Source organism: Oxyura jamaicensis, chromosome 2 (genome assembly GCF_011077185.1).
Source record: "Oxyura jamaicensis isolate SHBP4307 breed ruddy duck chromosome 2, BPBGC_Ojam_1.0, whole genome shotgun sequence".
Lineage (NCBI taxonomy): Eukaryota > Metazoa > Chordata > Aves > Anseriformes > Anatidae > Oxyura > Oxyura jamaicensis.
In genome coordinates this window covers 66,642,194-66,661,327 of record NC_048894.1, presented here as the reverse complement: position 1 = coordinate 66,661,327, position 19,134 = coordinate 66,642,194, and the positions used below count along the sequence as shown (strand labels likewise).

The 19,134-nt window shown below is 48.6% G+C and overlaps 1 protein-coding gene across 25 annotated transcripts in view; it reads left to right on the top strand.

Annotated features, from left to right (window-relative positions):
- ARPP21 (cAMP regulated phosphoprotein 21) overlaps positions 1-19,134 on the top strand; it is a 213,014-nt gene that overhangs the window by 145,115 nt on the left and 48,765 nt on the right. For 20 of the 25 annotated variants that reach the window (XM_035319073.1, XM_035319075.1, XM_035319072.1 and 17 more), the window contains 2 exons: positions 247-351; positions 2,754-3,059. In XM_035319073.1, the coding sequence (XP_035174964.1) occupies positions 247-351; positions 2,754-3,059 (411 nt within the window). The remainder of the gene's footprint in view (positions 1-246; positions 352-2,753; positions 3,060-19,134) is intronic. The other 5 variants (XM_035319092.1, XM_035319086.1, XM_035319089.1 and 2 more) reach the window with 1 other exon arrangement.

The following is a 19,134-nucleotide window of genomic DNA, read 5'->3' as shown; positions in this document are numbered from 1 at the left end:
TTTACTCTAACAGCCATCAAATATAAGAAAATAAGCAGAAATTTGTAATAAATAATTGCTTGTGAAAAGCTAAATCGAGGACTAAAATCACAGTACCTGACCTCTTGTACTGTACTGGTGATTAGTCACCTGCATTTTTAGAGCTGTGTTTGAGAAAGACCTTTGTTCTCAGTAACAGAGTTAGTTGTTGCTGTTCTCACTCTCTGAGGGTTGTATTTATTATCTTTTGCTGTGCTTATTTTGCAGCCTGTTCAGGCAATGCAGCCATCTTCTCAGTCAGTCCAATATCCAGCAGTTTCTTATCCTCCCCAGCATCTCCTGCCAGTATCTCCAACGCAGCAGTTTTCTGTGGTACTAAAGACTTTTTGTATTTTCCTTTACTTGAAGTTGTGTGTGTGTGCATGAGTGTGCTCGAGAGCCTCAAGGGCTTGAGACCGCAAGGGGCTTCCCAAAATGAGACCCCCATCTCAATCCCTTTTTGCCTTAACACTTTTGATACTGACAAGCATTTTCTAAGAGTGTACCCAATGATTCTAGTTATCCAGCCTGGGCAATGAAGTTAGGAGAAGGGTCCTCTACTTGGTTAGTAGAATCTCCAGAAAATATTCTGTTGTGCCTGTGTTAGGAGCCTGTCTCTTCCCACTTTGTCAAGGGAGCTTAAATTGCTAACTTGAGTATTTGAGGTTTGGATATTTTATGTCCACAAAGACAGAAGAAGAGACCTCTAGGACATCAGTATACCAAAACTGCTGCCTGGGTTTATTTCCTGATCATACCAGAGCACTTGGAAAATAGGGTATTGGTGAGCCAGCTGCAACAGGTGTGATACTATCATGTATCATGACAAAGCACTGATGGCTCATATATAATAAAAATAGAGTACACTTTTGGAGTCTGAATCTCGCTTGGTGCTTATAAGACTAAGTGTACACAGTTGTTAAATGAAGCTGATATTTTAAGAGGTGCTACAAGTTTTTGTTTTGTTTTCCTTTTCTGTTATTCTCTCTCACGCTGGTAATATTGTTTAAGGCTGATTTTTTCCAAGGTAGAGTTGTCACCTAGTTATAATAAAAGATGGAAACAAAGCCAAACAGATTCCTGCAGCTGGAATAGTATTATTAATTCCTTGTAGATGAACAGTTAAATACAAGAAAAAAAAGACCACTGCTGAATGGAAGTTAAGCATCTCAGTGCTAGTTCCCGTGAAAAGTATCCTGCAGGCATCTCAGGTTGTCCTAAGTGGTAGTAATACCTCTGCCAATAGTTTTAGCAGCTAACTTAATAGTGAAACTTCACCTTCTTTCTTAAATTGTTTTCATAAATGCTGAATTAGTGTCCTTAATATCCATTACATTTTACATACAGTGTGTTAAATTGTAGAGTTTTGAAGCTCTTGGTCTCTTTTGTGCAAATATAGAGGCATTCCAGGTGCAGTAAAGCTTCTCATTGAATTTGTTTGCAATCATTTGCCATCCAGGTAGTCAATGTACTAAATTTTTAAAAAAACAACTTCAAATAGACAACTTATGTGCCTGAATATGAATGTAGGGTGACACTAAATTTAATAACGATCCTTTCTTTTGTCACCTGAAGTTCTGGCTGAGAGTGTTTAAAATGTTTGCACATGTTATCTGCTTGCAGACTGGAAGGGGGAGTTTCTGTGTAGCAAGTGCTTGTTGCAGTGCTCTCCACAGAGACACTTATCTATATTTTGAAGTTTCCCCTCATAAGTATATTGTGTGGAATGGTTTTGGAGAGTGAAACACCAAAGGGATGTCAACACAATCAAAGAGGCTCCATTTAAAAATAGATTGGGTATTTTAAGTAAAAGTAATTTTTTGTATTGCTTATTCCTTGTCCCTGAGGAGGAAATAAAGAAGGAACCATAGTCTGCATATTAGCACACACTGTAGTTTTATGATGGATTTATTACTATACAGAATACATTTTAATGTTGGATATTTAAGTCTTGTAGTATGGGCACAAATGAAGATGCATAGAACCACATTTGTAAGTCTTTGACCTTCATAAAATAAACTTGAAAGTTTATTTTGTATGGATATTTTTGCAAGACTGAACAGATACTGTCTAGAATCCTTGTGTCATTACCAGCATGTAATGAGACTCAGGTCCATTAACTTAATTTGGTATGTTCATCCTACCATAGATTTTTCCCCCTCTCCAGTCAAATAAAATACTTGTTTCTTTACAACACTGAGTAAAAAGTCTTGAAATAGTAACTGAAGGCTTAGCTTTTTTTTTTTTTTTTTTTTTTTTTTTTACCTTCTCTGTGTTTGCAACCTTGGATTTTTTCAAAACAGTTCAAAAAGGAAAAGGTCTGCACCTGAATCCTACTGAATTCCTCTTGGGATCATTTTGAAACACAGGTGAAATTACCAGCTTGTCTTTGGCTGAGGAATTCTGTGGGGAAGAGGTATTCATCATAAAGTTATTCTCCTGCACTTTATACTGAAAATGTTGTCTTCTGAATACTGTGAAGTTCACTATCATTTAGGGGAAAAAAAAAAAAAAGTGAGTGGGGAGGGTAAAAGCCAAAATAATTGGCTTTTGTGCTAATCACCTTGCAGCCCAGAAGTCTTTGTCAAAGCATTTATAGTCATTTTCATTTTAATTGCCTTCATTTTTGTAGATATTCATGCAAAGTTTGGCACTTGAGCTGAGCAATTCATTTTCCCGTCATGCTCTGTTTGAATCTATTTTGTTTTGCTAATTTGCATAAGTGTCTACCACAGATATCATGTCTACATCGTTTTCTACTGACTTTTGCCCTGCAGCGAGATGACATGACAACACAGTTTAACCAGATGAGCTTGAGTCGTCAATCATCAGGAGACAACCCTGAATCACCTTCTGGCCCTGTCTACCCGTCACCTATCTTACAGCAGCCTGCCCAGCAGACAGGTTACATTATGGCTTCCCCAACTCAACAGCTTCCCCCAGGAGGCTTTACAGGTTCAGGTCCACCAGTGTCTCAGCAAGTGCTACAGCCACCACCACCGCCCCAAGGCTTTGTGCAACAGCCACCGCCACCTGCTCAGGTAGGCAAAACCGTTGCTTCCCTCAATTGCCAGTTTGGCATGATGCTCTTTGTAACATCAGAAAAAGAATATAAAATATGTTCTCCAAGTTCTTGATTATTATTATTTTTTTTTCCTGGTAAAAGCTTAACAGCTTTTTAGGCAACAGGAAACTTGCAAAGCTTCTATCATTTCCCAGGTTTCCGCAATTCATTCCATATCCCCAAACGAGTTTCTGAACATATGTTTATACTCCAGGACACATCTGCACATGAATATGGAGGAGGAGAGTGAGTAAATACCCATAGACCCTTTTCCCTGTATATATACCAAAAGAGCAACATACACATCAGCCCAGGTAGTTGTTAATCATATTTAATTGATTTGAACATGTGAGATGTCACAGATCAGTAATTTTTACTGTCTTCCTGAAGACTGATTATGTTTTACTGTTCACTACCAAACATCTCTACTTGTCTCCTGGGTACCTTTACAGAATATTGAAAGTGTTGACTGTCAAGAAGTAAAATGCACAGATGAAGTTCTGGCCCATTTTCAGGGCATACACTTTAAAAAGCTAAATTGCTTATCCAATTATGGATGACTTCATTTAAACTTTACTTTAAAATACTACTAATGCTATGTATCCTATTTTCATTTTATCCCTTTGAATAAATCCCTTTGAAAAAATAAAGTAAAAAACCTCAACATTTCTTTTAATGTTAAAGTAATGAAGAATTTGTGCTGTTAGAGCGCTTTAAGTGGGCTGGAGATCTAGCGCCTTGCTAATTAATAATAGAAGAAATCAGAGGAATACTGGATGTTCGCATCTTGTAGATGACTGACATCCATTGTTTCTGAAGTTAAAAATTATACACCCCTTTTTCTGAGAGAAGGATTGTGAAAAAAATAATATTAAGGAGCTGAAATTCAAAATAATGTTATGATTTTTTAAATGAAAAATAATGCTAGTAAAAGGTTTCAGTGTTGACCAAATGTAGGGGTTTTCTGTTTGTTTGTATGTTTTAATTTTGGGAGGAAAAAATGACTTGAAGAGCAGAATCTCCTGATGCATCCCTCTACCTGTCCAGATTGTGTTTTCTAAGTGACTGAGTAGTGGCTATCCAGCATTCTCTCCTCACATCTAACCCCTGCTGCCCTCAGTGTTTTAAAGCGTCATATAAGCAAGCCTCACAACACTTCTAGTGAACCAGATCAATGCGAGCACCTCCATTTTACAAGCTGCCACTGCAACAGGAGCAAAGTGGTACGTTTCACAGCCCTGCAAGCTGGGGGCTTTGCTGTAGGAGCTGAGGGGATGGCAACCATCACACTGCCGGGTGTGTTGGGGACCCTGCTATGGGGCTGCATGCCTCCATCTCTCCAATCTCAGGGGAGACCAAATATGTAGGACACTGGGGTGTCTACCTAGACCCCTTTCAGTTGACTTTGGTGCTTTTCTGAGCTTACGTCACAGAGTAGATGGCTGTGCAGTGGTTATCTGGGGGTTGAGTGGTGGGGCTTCCCCTTTGTGATCTGTAGCTCGGAGGAGGGTTTTTTACTCTGACTAGCTTAGCATCACTTTGTAAAGCTATTTTCTGTTATTAAACTTGATCTGTTGTTCCAGGTGAGACAGAGAAACTTCTTCAGAGGACAAGTGATGAGGAAGTGACTTGTCATATATAGGTTGCTGTAGGATCAGTAATTATACTACTGGTGTGTCTTAATTGCTGCTGTGTCTCTGTCCATATCACTAATGTGCTACATACAGGGGCTTTCCTCCTACATCATAATAAACTGGGGTGGAAAAAAAGAATCTTCTGGATTTGCAGCAACTTTAGTTACTTCCCCAAGGAACAGTTGGTATTCGGGGAGGGGTAGAAAGGTGCAATATTCAGAGCTGTCAGCTTCCTCTGTGATTGTTGCATGTGCACACCTTTCATTTCCAAGTTGTCACTGTCCCAAAAATCCCATCTTGTCCTTGTCTTGTTCAAATATGTCTGTGGAAGGGGGAGGCTGGGGGCTCAGTCCCTGCTGGCCATGTTCACATACTGTGAAAGTACGGTGGCCTTGGTCTGCTGGAGAGGGAGATGCAGCTTTTTGATATGAGCATACACAGATGGGAAATTATGATCTAGAATATGGGATGGTGGTATGGGTGCTACTCATAGCACAAATAGGGGATCTCTTTTACATGAAGCTAACTGAAGGCTTGGGAAATAGTAGTTCCTCTGTTCTGACTGCCTGCACCAGCTTTATCAGTTCAACTTACTGGGCAAGGCAGCTAGACCATAATGCCCTCCCCTGCCCATGGCAAAACTTCTCTATGGCACTGGTTACTGCCAATCTGAATCCCCTGTTACTCTTCTGGATTTAGATGCAATACTAGGCTGGTTTCAGATGCCAAAGCAGTAGTCTGAGGAAGGCTTAAAACCAGAAAAGCAATGCCTGCAAAACATTGTGATACATTAATCAATGCAAAGTAATCAATGTAAAAGAACTTTTATATCTTAAATGTTCCTGTTGAATTTATACCAGTGAAAGAGAGGCTAGACTCTAATGGCTAAATTTGTTCCCGTAAATGCACTGCTGGTAAGGTTCTAGTAGATTGGCTGTGGGGCCATCTGTGCTGTTGGAACATAGGAGAGCAATGAAAATTTGTGTAGAAGTCCTGTACACAGTATGAACTTTTCCTTTGGGAGCTGAAAAATGGAGTAAGAAAAGATCTCCAAGCCTTCAAACCCAAAGATACTACATTAAATTATTAGCTTTTGTATTAAAGTTCAATTAAATACGTCTCTACAGCTGCTCTTCAAGTTGATGTATCAAAGTAGCAACAGACTGAGTTTGGAAGGGCATGCCTAAGAAGTGGTGAGAGGACCTCTTATGCTTCTTTTGCCACTTTAGCTGTTCCATAGCTTAACAACAGTCATGATTTAATAACCTGAAACTCGTGTTCTGTCTTTGTTCAGCTAATTGGGAAGAAAAAAGGACAAAACACCTTTGCCTGGGTTTTCTGAAAGGGACTTTGAGCAGCAAATTCCTGTATGCTTTCTGTATTGCAGATAGGGAACATCTTCACTTTTCTCAGTTTTCTTCTCTTTTTGATATTTCTTCAGCAGCACTTATGGGCTCAAGCAGTTCAGTAAAGGTCCACAACAGTTTTTGACAGCATTCTCTCATTGGTGATTGTCATTGTTCAGCATTTGGTGCTTCTAGTTTCTGCCTCTGCAAATGAAGAAATGGGAAAACAGCAAGTACTATGACAATGAGAAGGCGGCATATACTCATTTAAAACTTATCTCTACCTCTGACTCATTCTTTATGAAAGTTTTTAAAAGGGCAAAATGATGTCCAGAAATGAGATAGCATGAATTACTGGAGAGGCTGGGAGAAGTAATACATGTTGAGGGATTTTTCACCTGAATTAACTAACTTTGAGATGGCTCTTTGCAGAACTCCCCTCCTAGAGAATTCCTAGGTATCGTAAGACAAAATCTTTATGCATCACATGAATCCTGTAGAAGACATGAAAAAATGTTGGAGTGTTAATTTGGAGGCAGAAGTCCTGTGGATGGTCTTTTCTTGATGATCTGATGCAATCGTATTGGAAGATATGCCGGCAGGTGTTTGTTGTGGTTTAACCCAGCTGGCAGTAAACACCACACAGCCGTTTGCTCACCCTCCCCTCCCTCTCTGGGATGGGGGAGACAAATGGGAAAGTGAAGCCTGTGAGTTGAGATTAAGACAGTTTATTAAGATAGAAAATAATAATGATAATAATATGTACAAACAAGTGATGCACAATGCAATTGCTCACCACCCGCTGACCGATGCCCAGCCCAACCCCGAGCAGCCGGCCCCCCACCCCGGCTAGCCACCCCTATATATTGTTTAGCATGACGTCAGATGGTATGGAATACCCCTTTGGCCAGTTTGGGTCAGCTGTCCTGGGTCTGTCCCCTCCCAGCTCTTGCTGCACCCCCAGCCTGCCCGCTAGCAGGACAGAGCGAGAAGCTGAAAAGTCCTTGGCTTAGTATAAGCAGTGCTCTGCAGCAATTAAAACATCAGCATGTTATCAGCACTCTTCTCATCCTAATCCAAAACATAGCACCCTACCAGCTACTAGGAGGAAAAATAACTGTCCTAACTGAAACCAGGACATATTTTGCAAAGGCGATCAGCTCCGGGGCAGACGTGTTCTGCAGCGGAGCAGGGGACCGAGGCGGGCAGGGCTTTTTGTCCGGCATCGAGGCCACTCGGGGGAGCCGCCGGGACCCGGCAGTCCTCGCGAGGGAGGCTGACGAGGCGCGGGCGGAGCCAGCAGCGCCCCCTCCCAGGCTGTTTAAAAGTTGCCCCTAGGGAGCGCAAGCGACCAGGAGCGCGGCGACCAGGACGGGCAAACAGGGCGTGGAGCGGCAGTTCGCGCGGGCAGGGCGAGCGGGGGGCCCATCGTCGCTCTGTTGCAGCTGCCTCTCCCTTCGGTGCTTGTAACCTGCTTGCGTAGAACCTGACCATGGTATCAACCAGGCAGAAAACCGTGGCCTCTGCATCTCGTGCGGCATCTCCAGCCACGGTCACCAGTGTGGCTACTCAGACGGAGGGCTTGGGGAAACACGCAGCCGTCCAGGTCCTGGGCTGCAGAGTGTGCCCCAGCCTTCTGTCGGTCTCCGACAGCAGTGGAGGGTATGCCTGTGGGAGGTGTGCCCAGGTTGAAGAACTGTTCAGCCAGGTAGCGGAGCTCCGGGAGGAGGTGAACAGGCTCAGGATCATCAGGGAATCAGAGATGGAAATTGACCGGTGGAGGTGCACTCTACCCTCTCTGAGGCAGGCTCACGAGCCTGCCACAGCACAGGCGTCTCCTGTTATGCAGCAGACGGAGGTTCCCTCCTCCTGCCAGGCAGCGGGAGGAGACCTAGATCAAGGGGGGGAATGGAGGCAGGTGCCTCTTCGGGGTGGTAGGCGAGCCCTCTCTCTGCCCACCTCACCTTCTCATCTACCCTTAAATAATCGATATGAAGGACTAGAACAAGACAATCTGAATGACATAGTAGATAAAAACCCGTCCCAGTTGGAGGGGGCGCCTAAGACAAGGCGACCTACACATCGCATTGCCACATCATCCTTCAAAAAAGAAAGAAGGGCTATTGTTATGGGGGGCTCCCTTCTGAAAGGGACAGAGGGACCGATATGCCGACCGGACCCAACCCGCAGAGAAGTCTGTTGCCTCCCTGGGGCTCGGGTGAGAGACTTTGCCACGAAAGTCAAGCGCCTGGTACGGCCCACTGACTACTACCCGCTACTGGTCTTTCAGGCTGGTAGCGATGAAGTAGCAACAAGAAGTCCGAAGGCGATCAAAAGAGACTTTAGGGATTTGGGGCGACTACTTAGAGGATCAGGGGCACAGGTTGTGTTTGCCTCTGTCCTTCCGATAGGGGGGATCGAAGCTGAAAGGCGTGCTGTTCACATAAACTCGTGGCTTCGAGACTGGTGTGACCAGCAGAATTTTGGGTTCTTTGATCACGGGAAGGTCTATGCTACACCGGGCCTGATGGCACCGGATGGGATGCGCCTCTCTCGGAGAGGGGTAAGGATCTTTGGTCAGGAGTTGGCAGGGCTGATAGATAGGGCTTTAAACTAGAGTCGAAGGGGGAAGGGGCTAAAACCAGGCACGCCGGTGAAGACCTAAGGGATGGTACGCTAGAATCAGAGGGGCTGTGTGCCAGTGAGGTCCTTCGGTCAGATCCACAAGGTGCTGAGTGTAAGGAGACGCACCTGAAGTGCTTCTACACAAACGCACGCAGCATGAGGAATAAAATGGATGAGCTAGAAGTCCTGGCCCAGTCCCGCAACTATGACATCATCGGCATAAGCGAAACCTGGTGGGATGAGTCCTGTGACTGGGGTGTTACGATAGATGGTTACAGGCTCTTCAGGAGGGACAGGCAGGGTAGGCGAGGTGGTGGGGTGGCGATGTATGTGAAGCAGGGGCTGGACTGTGTGGAACTTCAGGTCGGCAATGGCAAAGTTGAGAGCCTCTGGGTAAGGATCAAGGGACGAACGAATAAAGGGGATGTCGTTGTGGGAGTCTATTACAGACCGCCTGGCCAGGACGATAGCGCCGATAAATTATTCTTTACAGAACTAAGAGAGGCCTCGAGATTAACTCCCCTTGTCCTTATGGGGGACTTCAACTTGCCAGACGTTAACTGGGAGTGCCACACGGCTGACACGAGCAAGTCCAGGAGGTTCATGAAGCACCTAGATGATAACTTCTTGGTGCAGGTGCTAACGGAGCCAACTAGGAAAGGTGCCCTCCTAGACCTGTTGCTAGAAAACAGAGAGGGTCTGGTGGGAGATGTGGTGATTGGTGGCCGCCTTGGTCATAGCGACCATGAAGTGGTTGAGTTCAAAATTTACGGTGACAGAAGGAAAAGTGCCACCAAAACTTCATCCCTAGATATGGGGAAAGCGGACTTCAGGCTGCTCAGGGAACTAGTCAGCAAGGTCCCCTGGGAAACTGCTCTTGAAGGCCTCGATGTCCACCAGTGCTGGTCATTCTTTAAGCGATGCCTCCTAGAAGCACAAGATCAGGCAATTCCTAAATATCGCAAGTCAGGCAGGTGGGGCAGGAGGCCGGCGTGGCTGACCAGGAACATTCTAATGGAGATTAGGCGGAAACAGAGAGTGTTTCGCTACTGGAAGGAGGGCCAGGTGTCATGGAAAGAATACAGGGATGCTGTTCGTGTTTGTAGGGAGAAAGTTCATGTGGCCAAAGCACACGCAGAGTTGAAGCTGGCTGTGTCTGTGAGAGAAAACAAAAAGGGTTTTTTTAGATATGTGAATGGAAAAAGGAGAACTAAAGAATACATAGGGCCGCTCCTTGATAGGGAAGGTCTCCTCACAGACAATGACATAGGCAAAGCAGAGACGCTTAACGCCTTCTTTGCCGCTGTCTTCATTGCCGATGATGGGCTTCGGGACCCAGGGTGCCCCGAGCTGGAGGACCGGGACGGTGGGGATGACAAACTCCCAACCAACCCTGAACGTGTGCGGGATTTGCTACTCCACCTGGATCCCTACAAGTCCATGGGTCCGGATGGGATTCATCCCCGGGTGCTGAAAGAGCTGGCGGACGTCATCGCGGAACCTCTCTCAATTATTTTTCAACGATCCTGGGAATTTGGAGAGGTCCCGGTAGACTGGAAGCTGGCAAATGTCGTGCCGATTTTCAAGAAGGGTCAGAAAGAAGACCCTAGCAATTACAGGCCTGTCAGTCTCACGTCAGTGCCTGGTAAAATCATGGAGAAGATGGTTCTCGAACTTATTGAGGCGCACCTGGGGGACAAAGCAGTCATTGGTCCCAGCCAGCATGGGTTTGTGAAGGGTAGGTCCTGCCTAACTAACCTGATTTCCTTTTATGATAAGACCACCCATATGGTGGACCAAGGGAGACCAGCTGATGTGATTTTTTTGGACTTCAGCAAGGCTTTTGACACGGTTTCCCATAGGATCCTAGTGGACAAAATGTCCACCATACAGCTAAATAAAAACATCATACAATGGGTGAGCAATTGGCTAACGGGCAGGGCCCAAAGGGTTATGGTAAATGGGGCTGCGTCAGGCTGGCGGGCGGTCACCAGTGGGGTCCCTCAAGGCTCCATTTTAGGGCCGGTACTTTTCAATATTTTTATAAACGATCTGGATGTAGGAATAGAAGGTATTTTGAGCAAGTTTGCTGATGACACCAAACTTGGAGGAGTTGTGGACTCGAATGAGGGTGGAAAGGCCTTGCAGAGGGATCTGGATAGGTTGGAGAGCTGGGCGATCACCAACCGCATGAAGTTCAGTAAGAGCAAGTGCCGGGTCCTGCACCTGGGACGGGGAAACCCTGGCTGCACGTACAGACTGGGCGATGAGACGCTGGAGAGCAGCCTAGAAGAGAGGGATCTGGGGGTCGTGGTAGACAGCAAGTTGAATATGAGCCAGCAGTGTGCCCTGGCAGCCAGGAGGGCCAACTGTGTCCTGGGGTGCATCAAGCACGGCATCGCTAGTAGGTCAAGGGAGGTGATTGTCCCGCTCTACTCTGTGCTGGTGCGGCCTCACCTCGAGTACTGTGTGCAGTGCTGGGCACCACAGTATAAAAAGGACATGAAACTGTTGGAGAGTGTCCAGAGGAGGGCTACGAAGATGGTGAAAGGCCTGGAGGGGAAGACGTACGAAGAACGGCTGAGGTCACTGGGCCTGTTCAGCCTGGAGAAGAGGAGGCTGAGAGGAGACCTCATCACAGTCTACAACTTCCTCGTAAGGGGGTGTCGAGAGGCAGGGGACCTTTTCTCCATTAACACCAGTGACAGGACCCGCGGGAACGGGGTTAAGCTGAGGCAGGGGAAATTTAGGCTTGACATCAGGAGGAGGTTCTTCACCGAGAGGGTGGTTGCACACTGGAACAGGCTCCCCAGGGAAGTTGTCACTGCACCGAGCCTGTCTGAATTTAAGAAGAGATTGGACTGTGCACTTAGTCACATGGTCTGAACTTCTGGGTAGACCTGTGCGGTGTCAAGAGTTGGACTTGATGATCCTTAAGGGTCCCTTCCAACTCAGGATATTCTATGATTCTATGATTCTATGATATATCCACCCCTTATTCCATACCATTTATGTCATGCTCAGGTTACACTCTTTCTAATACATTCTAGTTAATCACTATTTTCATCTATGGTAGTGATGACACACAGTATTAATAATAATTAACATAATACAACTCAACTCATGGGCTATTCTCACCCAGTATTAAATCCCCTTGAGGTACACACCGGACCTCCCCATTATTTTGCATTACCCACCAAGTGCATCCAGGTCCTTGAGCAAAAGCAATCCCACAAATGGGTTTGCCTTTTCCTGAGGCAGGAGTAGCCCAGACTGTTTTACCTAGCATATTTCTTACATGCACTACAGGAACTTTATCCCCTTCTACTGTACGTAGCAGGTTTGATTGGGCAGGTCCAGCTCGGTTGGCAGATCCCCTAGTATTGACTAACCAGGTGGCCTTTGCCAAATGTGCATCCCAATTTCTGAATGTCCCAGCACCCATTGCTTTCAGTGTAGTCTTTAACAGTCCATTGTATCGCTCAACTTTACCGGAGGCTGGTGCGTGATAGGGGATGTGATACACCCACTCAATACCATGTTCTTTGGCCCAAGTATCTATAAGGTTGTTTCGGAAATGAGTCCCATTGTCTGACTCAATTCTTTCTGGGGTGCCATGTCACCATAGCACTTGCTTTTCAAGGCCCAGGGTAGCGTTTCGGGCAGTGGCATGGGGCACAGGATATGTTTCCAGCCATCCGGTGGTTGCTTCCACCATTGTAAGTACGTGGCGCTTGCCATTGCGGGTTTGAGGGAGTGTGATGTAATCAATCTGCCAGGCCTCTCCATATTTATATTTCAGCCATCGTCCTCCGTACCAAAGAGGCTTTGACCGTTTGGCTTGCTTGATTGCAGCACATGTTTCACAATCATGAATAACCTGTGCTATAGTGTCCATGGTCAGGTCCACCCCTCGATCACGAGCCCATCTGTATGTTGCATCTCTGCCTTGATGGCCCAAGGTTTCATGGGCCCTTCGGGCTATAAATAGTTCACCCTTATGTTGCCAGTCCAGGTCCACCTGAGCCACTTCAATCTTGGCAGCCTGATCCACCTAATGGTTGTTTTGATGTTCTTCAGTAGCCCGATTTTTGGGCACATGAGCATCTACATGGCGTACCTTTACAACCAGGTTCTCTACCCGGGCAGCAATATCTTGCCACAACGCAGCAGCCCAAATGGGTTTGCCCCTGCGCTGCCAGTTGTTCTGTTTCCATTGCTGTAACCACCCCCAAAGGGCATTTGCTACCATCCACGAATCAGTGTACAGGTAGAGAACTGGCCACTTTTCTCTTTCAGCAATATCTAAAGCCAGCTGGATGGCTTTCACTTCTGCAAATTGACTCGATTCACCTTCTCCCTCAGCAGCTTCTGCAACTCGTCGTGTAGGACTCCATACAGCAGCTTTCCATCTCCAATGCTTTCCCACAATGCGACAGGACCCATCAGTGAATAGGGCTTATCTCTTCTCATTTTTGGTAGCTTGTTGTACAGTGGAGCTTCTTCAGCATGGACCACCTCCTCCTCTGATGACATCCCAAAGTATTTGCCTTCTGGACAGTCCATAATCACTTCCAAGATTCCCGGACGACTGGGGTTTCCTATTCGAGCCCGCTGAGTAATCAGTGCAACCCACTTGCTCCATGTAGTGTCAGTTGCATGATGTAGAGGGGACCCTTCCTTTGAACATCCAGCCCAGTACTGGCAGTTGGGGTGCCAGGAGGAGCTGTGCTTCAGTACCGACCACTTCCGAAGCAGATCGAACTCCTTCATATGCCGCCAATATCTCCTTTTCGGTTGGAGTGTAGCAGGCCTCAGATCCTCTGTATCCCCGACTCCAAAAGCCTAGGGGTCAACCTCGAGTTTCCCCAGGCTTTTTCTGCCAGAGGCTCCACGTGGGGCCATTCTCCCCGGCTGCGGTGTAGAGCCCGTTCTTTACATCTGGTCCCGTTCGGACTGGCCCAAGGGCTACTGCATGAACTATTTCCTGCTTAATTTGTTCAAAAGCTTGTCGTTGCTCAGGGCCCCATTCAAAATCATTCTTCTTACAGGTTACTTGGTAGAGCGGGTTTACAATCAGACTGTAATTTGGAATGTGCATTCTCCAAAACCCCACGACACCTAGGAAAGTTTGTGTTTCCTTTTTGCTGGTTGGTGGAGACATAGCTGTTATTTTGTTGATCACATCCATTGGGATTTGATGACGTCCATCTTGTCATTTTATTCCTAAAAACTGGATCTCTCGTGCAGGTCCTTTAACTTTGTTTTATGGCAAAACCGGCCTTCAGAAGGATTTGGATTATTTTCTTCCCTTTCTCAAAAACTTCCTTTGCTGTGTCACCCCACACAATGATGTCATCAATGTACTGCAGGTGTTCAGGAACTCCCCCCTGCTCCAGCGCAGACTGGATTAGTCCATGGCAAATTGTAGGGCTATGTTTCCACCCCTGGGGCAGCCGATTCCAAGTATATTGGACTCCCCTCCAAGTAAAAGTAAACTGTGGCCTGCACTCTGCTGCTAGAGGGATGGAGAAAAATGCATTAGCGGTATCAGTTGTGGCGTACCACTTGGCTGCCTTTGATTCCAGTTCATACTGGAGTTCTAGCATGTCCGGCACTGCAGCACTCAGTGGTGGTGTGACCTCATTCAGGCCACGATAGTCCACGGTTAGTCTCCACTCACCATTAGACTTTTGCACTGGCCATATGGGACTATTAAAAGGTTTCTCCAAAGTATTCTCTTTTAGTTGATGGACACTTTCAGAAAGTTTCTCCACAGCCGAGACGCAGGCCTGTAGGGAAGAGGAGAGGCTTTCTTCGTACTGCCGGAGTTGTTTAGCCACATCACCCACTGTGGGTTCCTCATCCTCTTTCCAGGCCATTATTGCCAATGAGCTGGCATATGATGATGGTGCACTCCGTACAAACTTCCGCCACATGGGTCGTGTACACCTGACTTCATCTGGATCTGTGGGTACTTGTCCATTGTCTGGGTCCTTATAAATCACCTCCCGTACGGCTAAGTCCCTCAGGTACTGGATTCCCTTCTCCATAGTGGTCCACTTGCCTGGCAGACATACAAGTTCTTCCTTGTAGGGATACCTTTCCCTGACAGCGTACAGGAGACGCCTCCAGAGGCTGTGAGATCGTGCTCCATCTCCAATTGCTTTGTCAATGCCTGCATCTCTAGCAAGGGATCCCAGCCGCCTGGCTTCCCTGCCCTCTAATTCCACACAATTGGCTCTGGTATCCCAGCACCGGAGCAGCCAGGTGACAAGCTGCTCACCTATGCAGCGACCAAAATCTTTTCGCACATCTCGGCCATTTGCCGAGGCGATCGGCTCCGGAGCAGACGCGTTCTGCAGCGGAGCGGGGGATCGGGCCAGGCAGGGCTGATTTTCCGGCATCGAGCCGACTTCAGGAAGCCGCCAGGACCCGGCAGCCCTCGTGAGGGAGGCTGACGAGGAGAAGGCGGAGCCAGCAGCGCCCCCTCCCCGGCCGTTCAAAAGCAGCCCCTAGGGAGCGCGAGCGACCAGGACGGGCAAACAGGGCGTGGCGCGTCAGAGGGGAGTGGCGCGGCAGTTCGCGCGGCAGTTCGCGCAGGCAGGGCGAACAGGCAGGGCGGAGAGCAATCGCCTGCCCACACGAACACCTCTTAACGACAGTCGTTAGCTAGGCGATAATGGTCTCCACCAGGCACGGTGGGCTCTCCAGGAGGTCGGTACACACCCAGACCGACTGCCCGTTAAAGAATGCAGCGGTTCAGGTCACCGGATGCACGGAGTGTCAGAGCCTGCTGCTGCCATCGGCGGGAGGCAGAGACGCTGCGTGCGTGAGGTGCGAGCAGGTGGATGACCTGATCCGCATGGTGGCGGAGCTCAAGGAGGAGGTGGAGAGGTTGAGGGCCATCAGGGAGTGTGAGCGGGAGGTAGACTTGTGGAGTAACTCCCTGCAGGGCCTCAAGGAGAGGTACCGGGCTGAGACACCCCAAATGGGGGTGGAGCCCCTGCCTTGTCGCCGTCGGGCAGAGGGAGGGGATCTGGGAGTTGAGGAGGAATGGAGACAGGTCCCTGCTCGACATGGCAGGCGATGCCCTCCCCTTCCGGCCCCACCTTCCCAGGTGCCCTTACACAACAGGTTTGAGGCCCTGGAGACTGAGAGATCAACAGCAACTGAGGAAGAGGTAGATAGTGTTCCCAGGAGGATGCCTAGGGCGAGGAGGTCGACTCCACGCCTCAGGACTGCCTCCATCAAGAAAGACAGAAGGGTGATTGTTGTGGGAGACTCTATCCTTAGGGGAACAGAGGGCCCTATTTGTCGGCCTGACCCTACCCGTAGGAAGTCTGCTGCCTCCCTGGGGCCAGGGTCAGGGACGTTGCCAGGAAGCTTCCCAACCTGGTATGCCCCTCTGATTATTATCCTCTTCTGATAGTCCAGGCGGGCAGTGACGACATTGAAGACAGAAGCCTGAAGGCAATCAAAAGAGACTTTAGGGGGCTGGGACGGTTAGTGGACGGAGCGGGAGTGCAGGTAGTGCTTTCGTCCATCCCTACAGTGACAGGGAGGGGTACGGAGAGGACCAGGAAAGCCCACCTGTTAAACACGTGGCTCCGGGGCTGGTGCCAACGCAGAGATCTTGGGTTTTTCGACCATGGGGCAGTTTATTCAGCACCTGGTCTGATGGCCGTAGACGGGTCCCTATCCTTTAGGGGAAAAAGGATCCTTGGCCAGGAGCTGGCGGGGCTCATTGATAGGGCTTTAAACTAGGTAAGAAGGGGGATGGGGGTGAAGCAAGGATTGTTGGAGCTGTGCCAGGGGGAACAATAGCAAGGCCGGGGAATAAGGTAATGGCCCAGCTGAAGTGCATCTACACCAATGCACGCAGCATGGGTAACAAACAGGAGGAGCTGGAAGCCATCGTGCAGCGGGCAGGCTACAACTTGGTTGCCATCACAGAAACGTGGTGGGACCAGTCTCATGACTGGAGTGCTGCGATGCCTGGCTATAGGCCCTTCAGAAGGGACAGACAGCACAGAAGGGGTGGCGGTGTGGCTCTCTATATTAGAGAGTCTTTCGATGTTGTAAAACTCGAGGCTAGGAATGACAAGATCGAGTCCCTTTGGGTTAGGATTGGCAGGGACAACAAGGCTAGCGTCTTGGTCGGGGTCTGTTACAGACCGCCGAACCAGGACGAGGAGACAGATGAGGAGTTCTACAGGCAGCTGACAGAAGTTGCGAAATCTTCAGCGCTGGTTCTCGTGGGGGACTTCAACTTCCCTGACATATCCTGGAAGCACAACACAGCCCAGAGAAAGCAGTCTAGGAGGTTTCTGGAGAGCGTGGAAGATAGCTTCCTGACGCAGCTGATTAGTGAGCCTACCAGGGGAGGTGCCCCGCTAGACCTTCTCTTCACAAACAGAGAAGGACTGGTGGAGGATGTGATTGTCGGGAGCTGTCTTGGGCAGAGTGACCACGAAATGGTGGAGTTCACTATTCTTGGCGAGGCCAGGAAGGGAACCAGTAAAACCACTGTACTGGACTTTTGGAGAGCTGACTTTGGGCTGCTCAGGACACTGGTTGGTAGAGTCCCTTGGGAGGCGGTTCTGAAGGGCAGAGGGGTCCAGGAAGGCTGGGCGCTCTTCAAGAGGCAAATCCTAATGGCGCAGGAGCGGTCTGTTCCCATGTGCCCAAAGATGAGCCAGCGGGGAAGAAGACCAGCCTGGCTGAACAGAGAACTGTGGCTTGAGCTTAGGAGAAAAAAGAGGGTTTATAATCTTTGGAAAAGTGGGCTGGCCACTAGGGAGGACTATAAGGATGTAGCGAGGCTGTGCAGGGACAAAATTAGGAAGGCCAAAGCTCATCTGGAGCTCAATCTGGCTACTGCCGTTAAAGATAACAAAAAATGCTTTTATAAATACATCAACACAAAAAGGAGGACAAAGGAGAATCTCCATCCTTTACTGGATGCAGGGGGAAACTTAGTTACAAGAGATGAGGAAAAGGCGGAGGTGCTCAATGCCTTCTTTGCCTCAGTCTTTAGCGGCAATACCGGTTGTTCTCTGGATTCCCAGTACCCTGAGCTGGTGGAAGGGGATGGGGAGCAGGATGTGGCCCTCACCATCCACGAAGAACTGGTTGGTGACCTGCTACGGCACTTGGATGTGCACAAGTCGATGGGGCCGGATGGGATCCACCCAAGGGTACTGAGAGAACTGGCAGAGGAGCTGGCCAAGCCACTATCCATCATTTATCAGCAGTCCTGGCTATCGGGGGAGGTCCCAGCTGACTGGCGGCTAGCGAATGTGACGCCCATCTACAAGAAGGGCCGGAGGGCTGACCCGGGGAACTACAGGCCTGTCACTTTGACCTCAGTACCAGGGAAGCTCATGGAGCAGATCCTCTTGGGAGTCATCATGCGGCACTTGAAGGGCAAGCAGGCGATCAGGCCCAGTCACCATGGGTTTATGGAAGGCAGGTCCTGCTTGACAAACCTGATCTCCTTCTATGACAAAGTGTCGCGCTGGGTGGATGAGGGAAAGGCTGTGGATGTGGTCTACCTTGACTTCAGCAAGGCTTTTGACACCGTCTCCCACAGCATTCTCCTCAAGAAACTGGCTGCTCTTGGCTTGGACTGGCGCACGCTTCGTTGGGTTAGAAACTGGCTGGATAGCCGGGCCCAGAGAGTTGTGGTAAATGGAGTCAAATCCAGTTGGAGGCCAGTCACTAGTGGCGTCCCCCAGGGCTCGGTGCTGGGGCCGGTCCTCTTTAACATCTTCATCAATGATCTGGACGAGGGCATTGAGTGCACCCTCAGTAAGTTTGCAGATGACACCAAGTTAGGTGCGAGTGTCGATCTGCTCGAGGGTAGGAAGGCTCTGCAGGAGGATCTGGATAGGCTGCACCAATGGGCTGGGGTCAACTGCATGAAGTTTAACAAGGCCAAGTGCCGGGTCCTGCACCTGGGGCGTAATAATCCCAGGCAGAGCTACAGGCTGGGAGATGAGTGGTTGGAGAGCTGCCAGGTGGAGAAGGACCTGGGAGTGATAGTGGACAGTCGGCTGAATATGAGCCAGCAGAGTGCTCAGGTGGCCAAGAAGGCCAACGGCATCCTGGCTTGTATCAGAAATAGTGTGACCAGCAGGGCTAGGGAGGTGATCATCCCCCTGTACTCGGCTCTGGTGAGGCCGTACCTCGAGTACTGTGTTCAGTTTTGGGCCCCTCGCTACAAGAAGGACATCGGGGTGCTTGAGCGGGTCCAAAGAAGGGCGACGAAGCTGGTGAGGGGCCTGGAGAACAAGTCCTACGAGGAGCGGCTGAAGGAGCTGGGCTTGTTCAGCCTGGAGAAGAGGAGGCTCAGGGGCGACCTTATCGCTCTCTACAGATACCTTAAAGGAGGCTGTAGAGAGGTGGGGGTTGGCCTGTTCTCCCACGTGCCTGGTGACAGGAC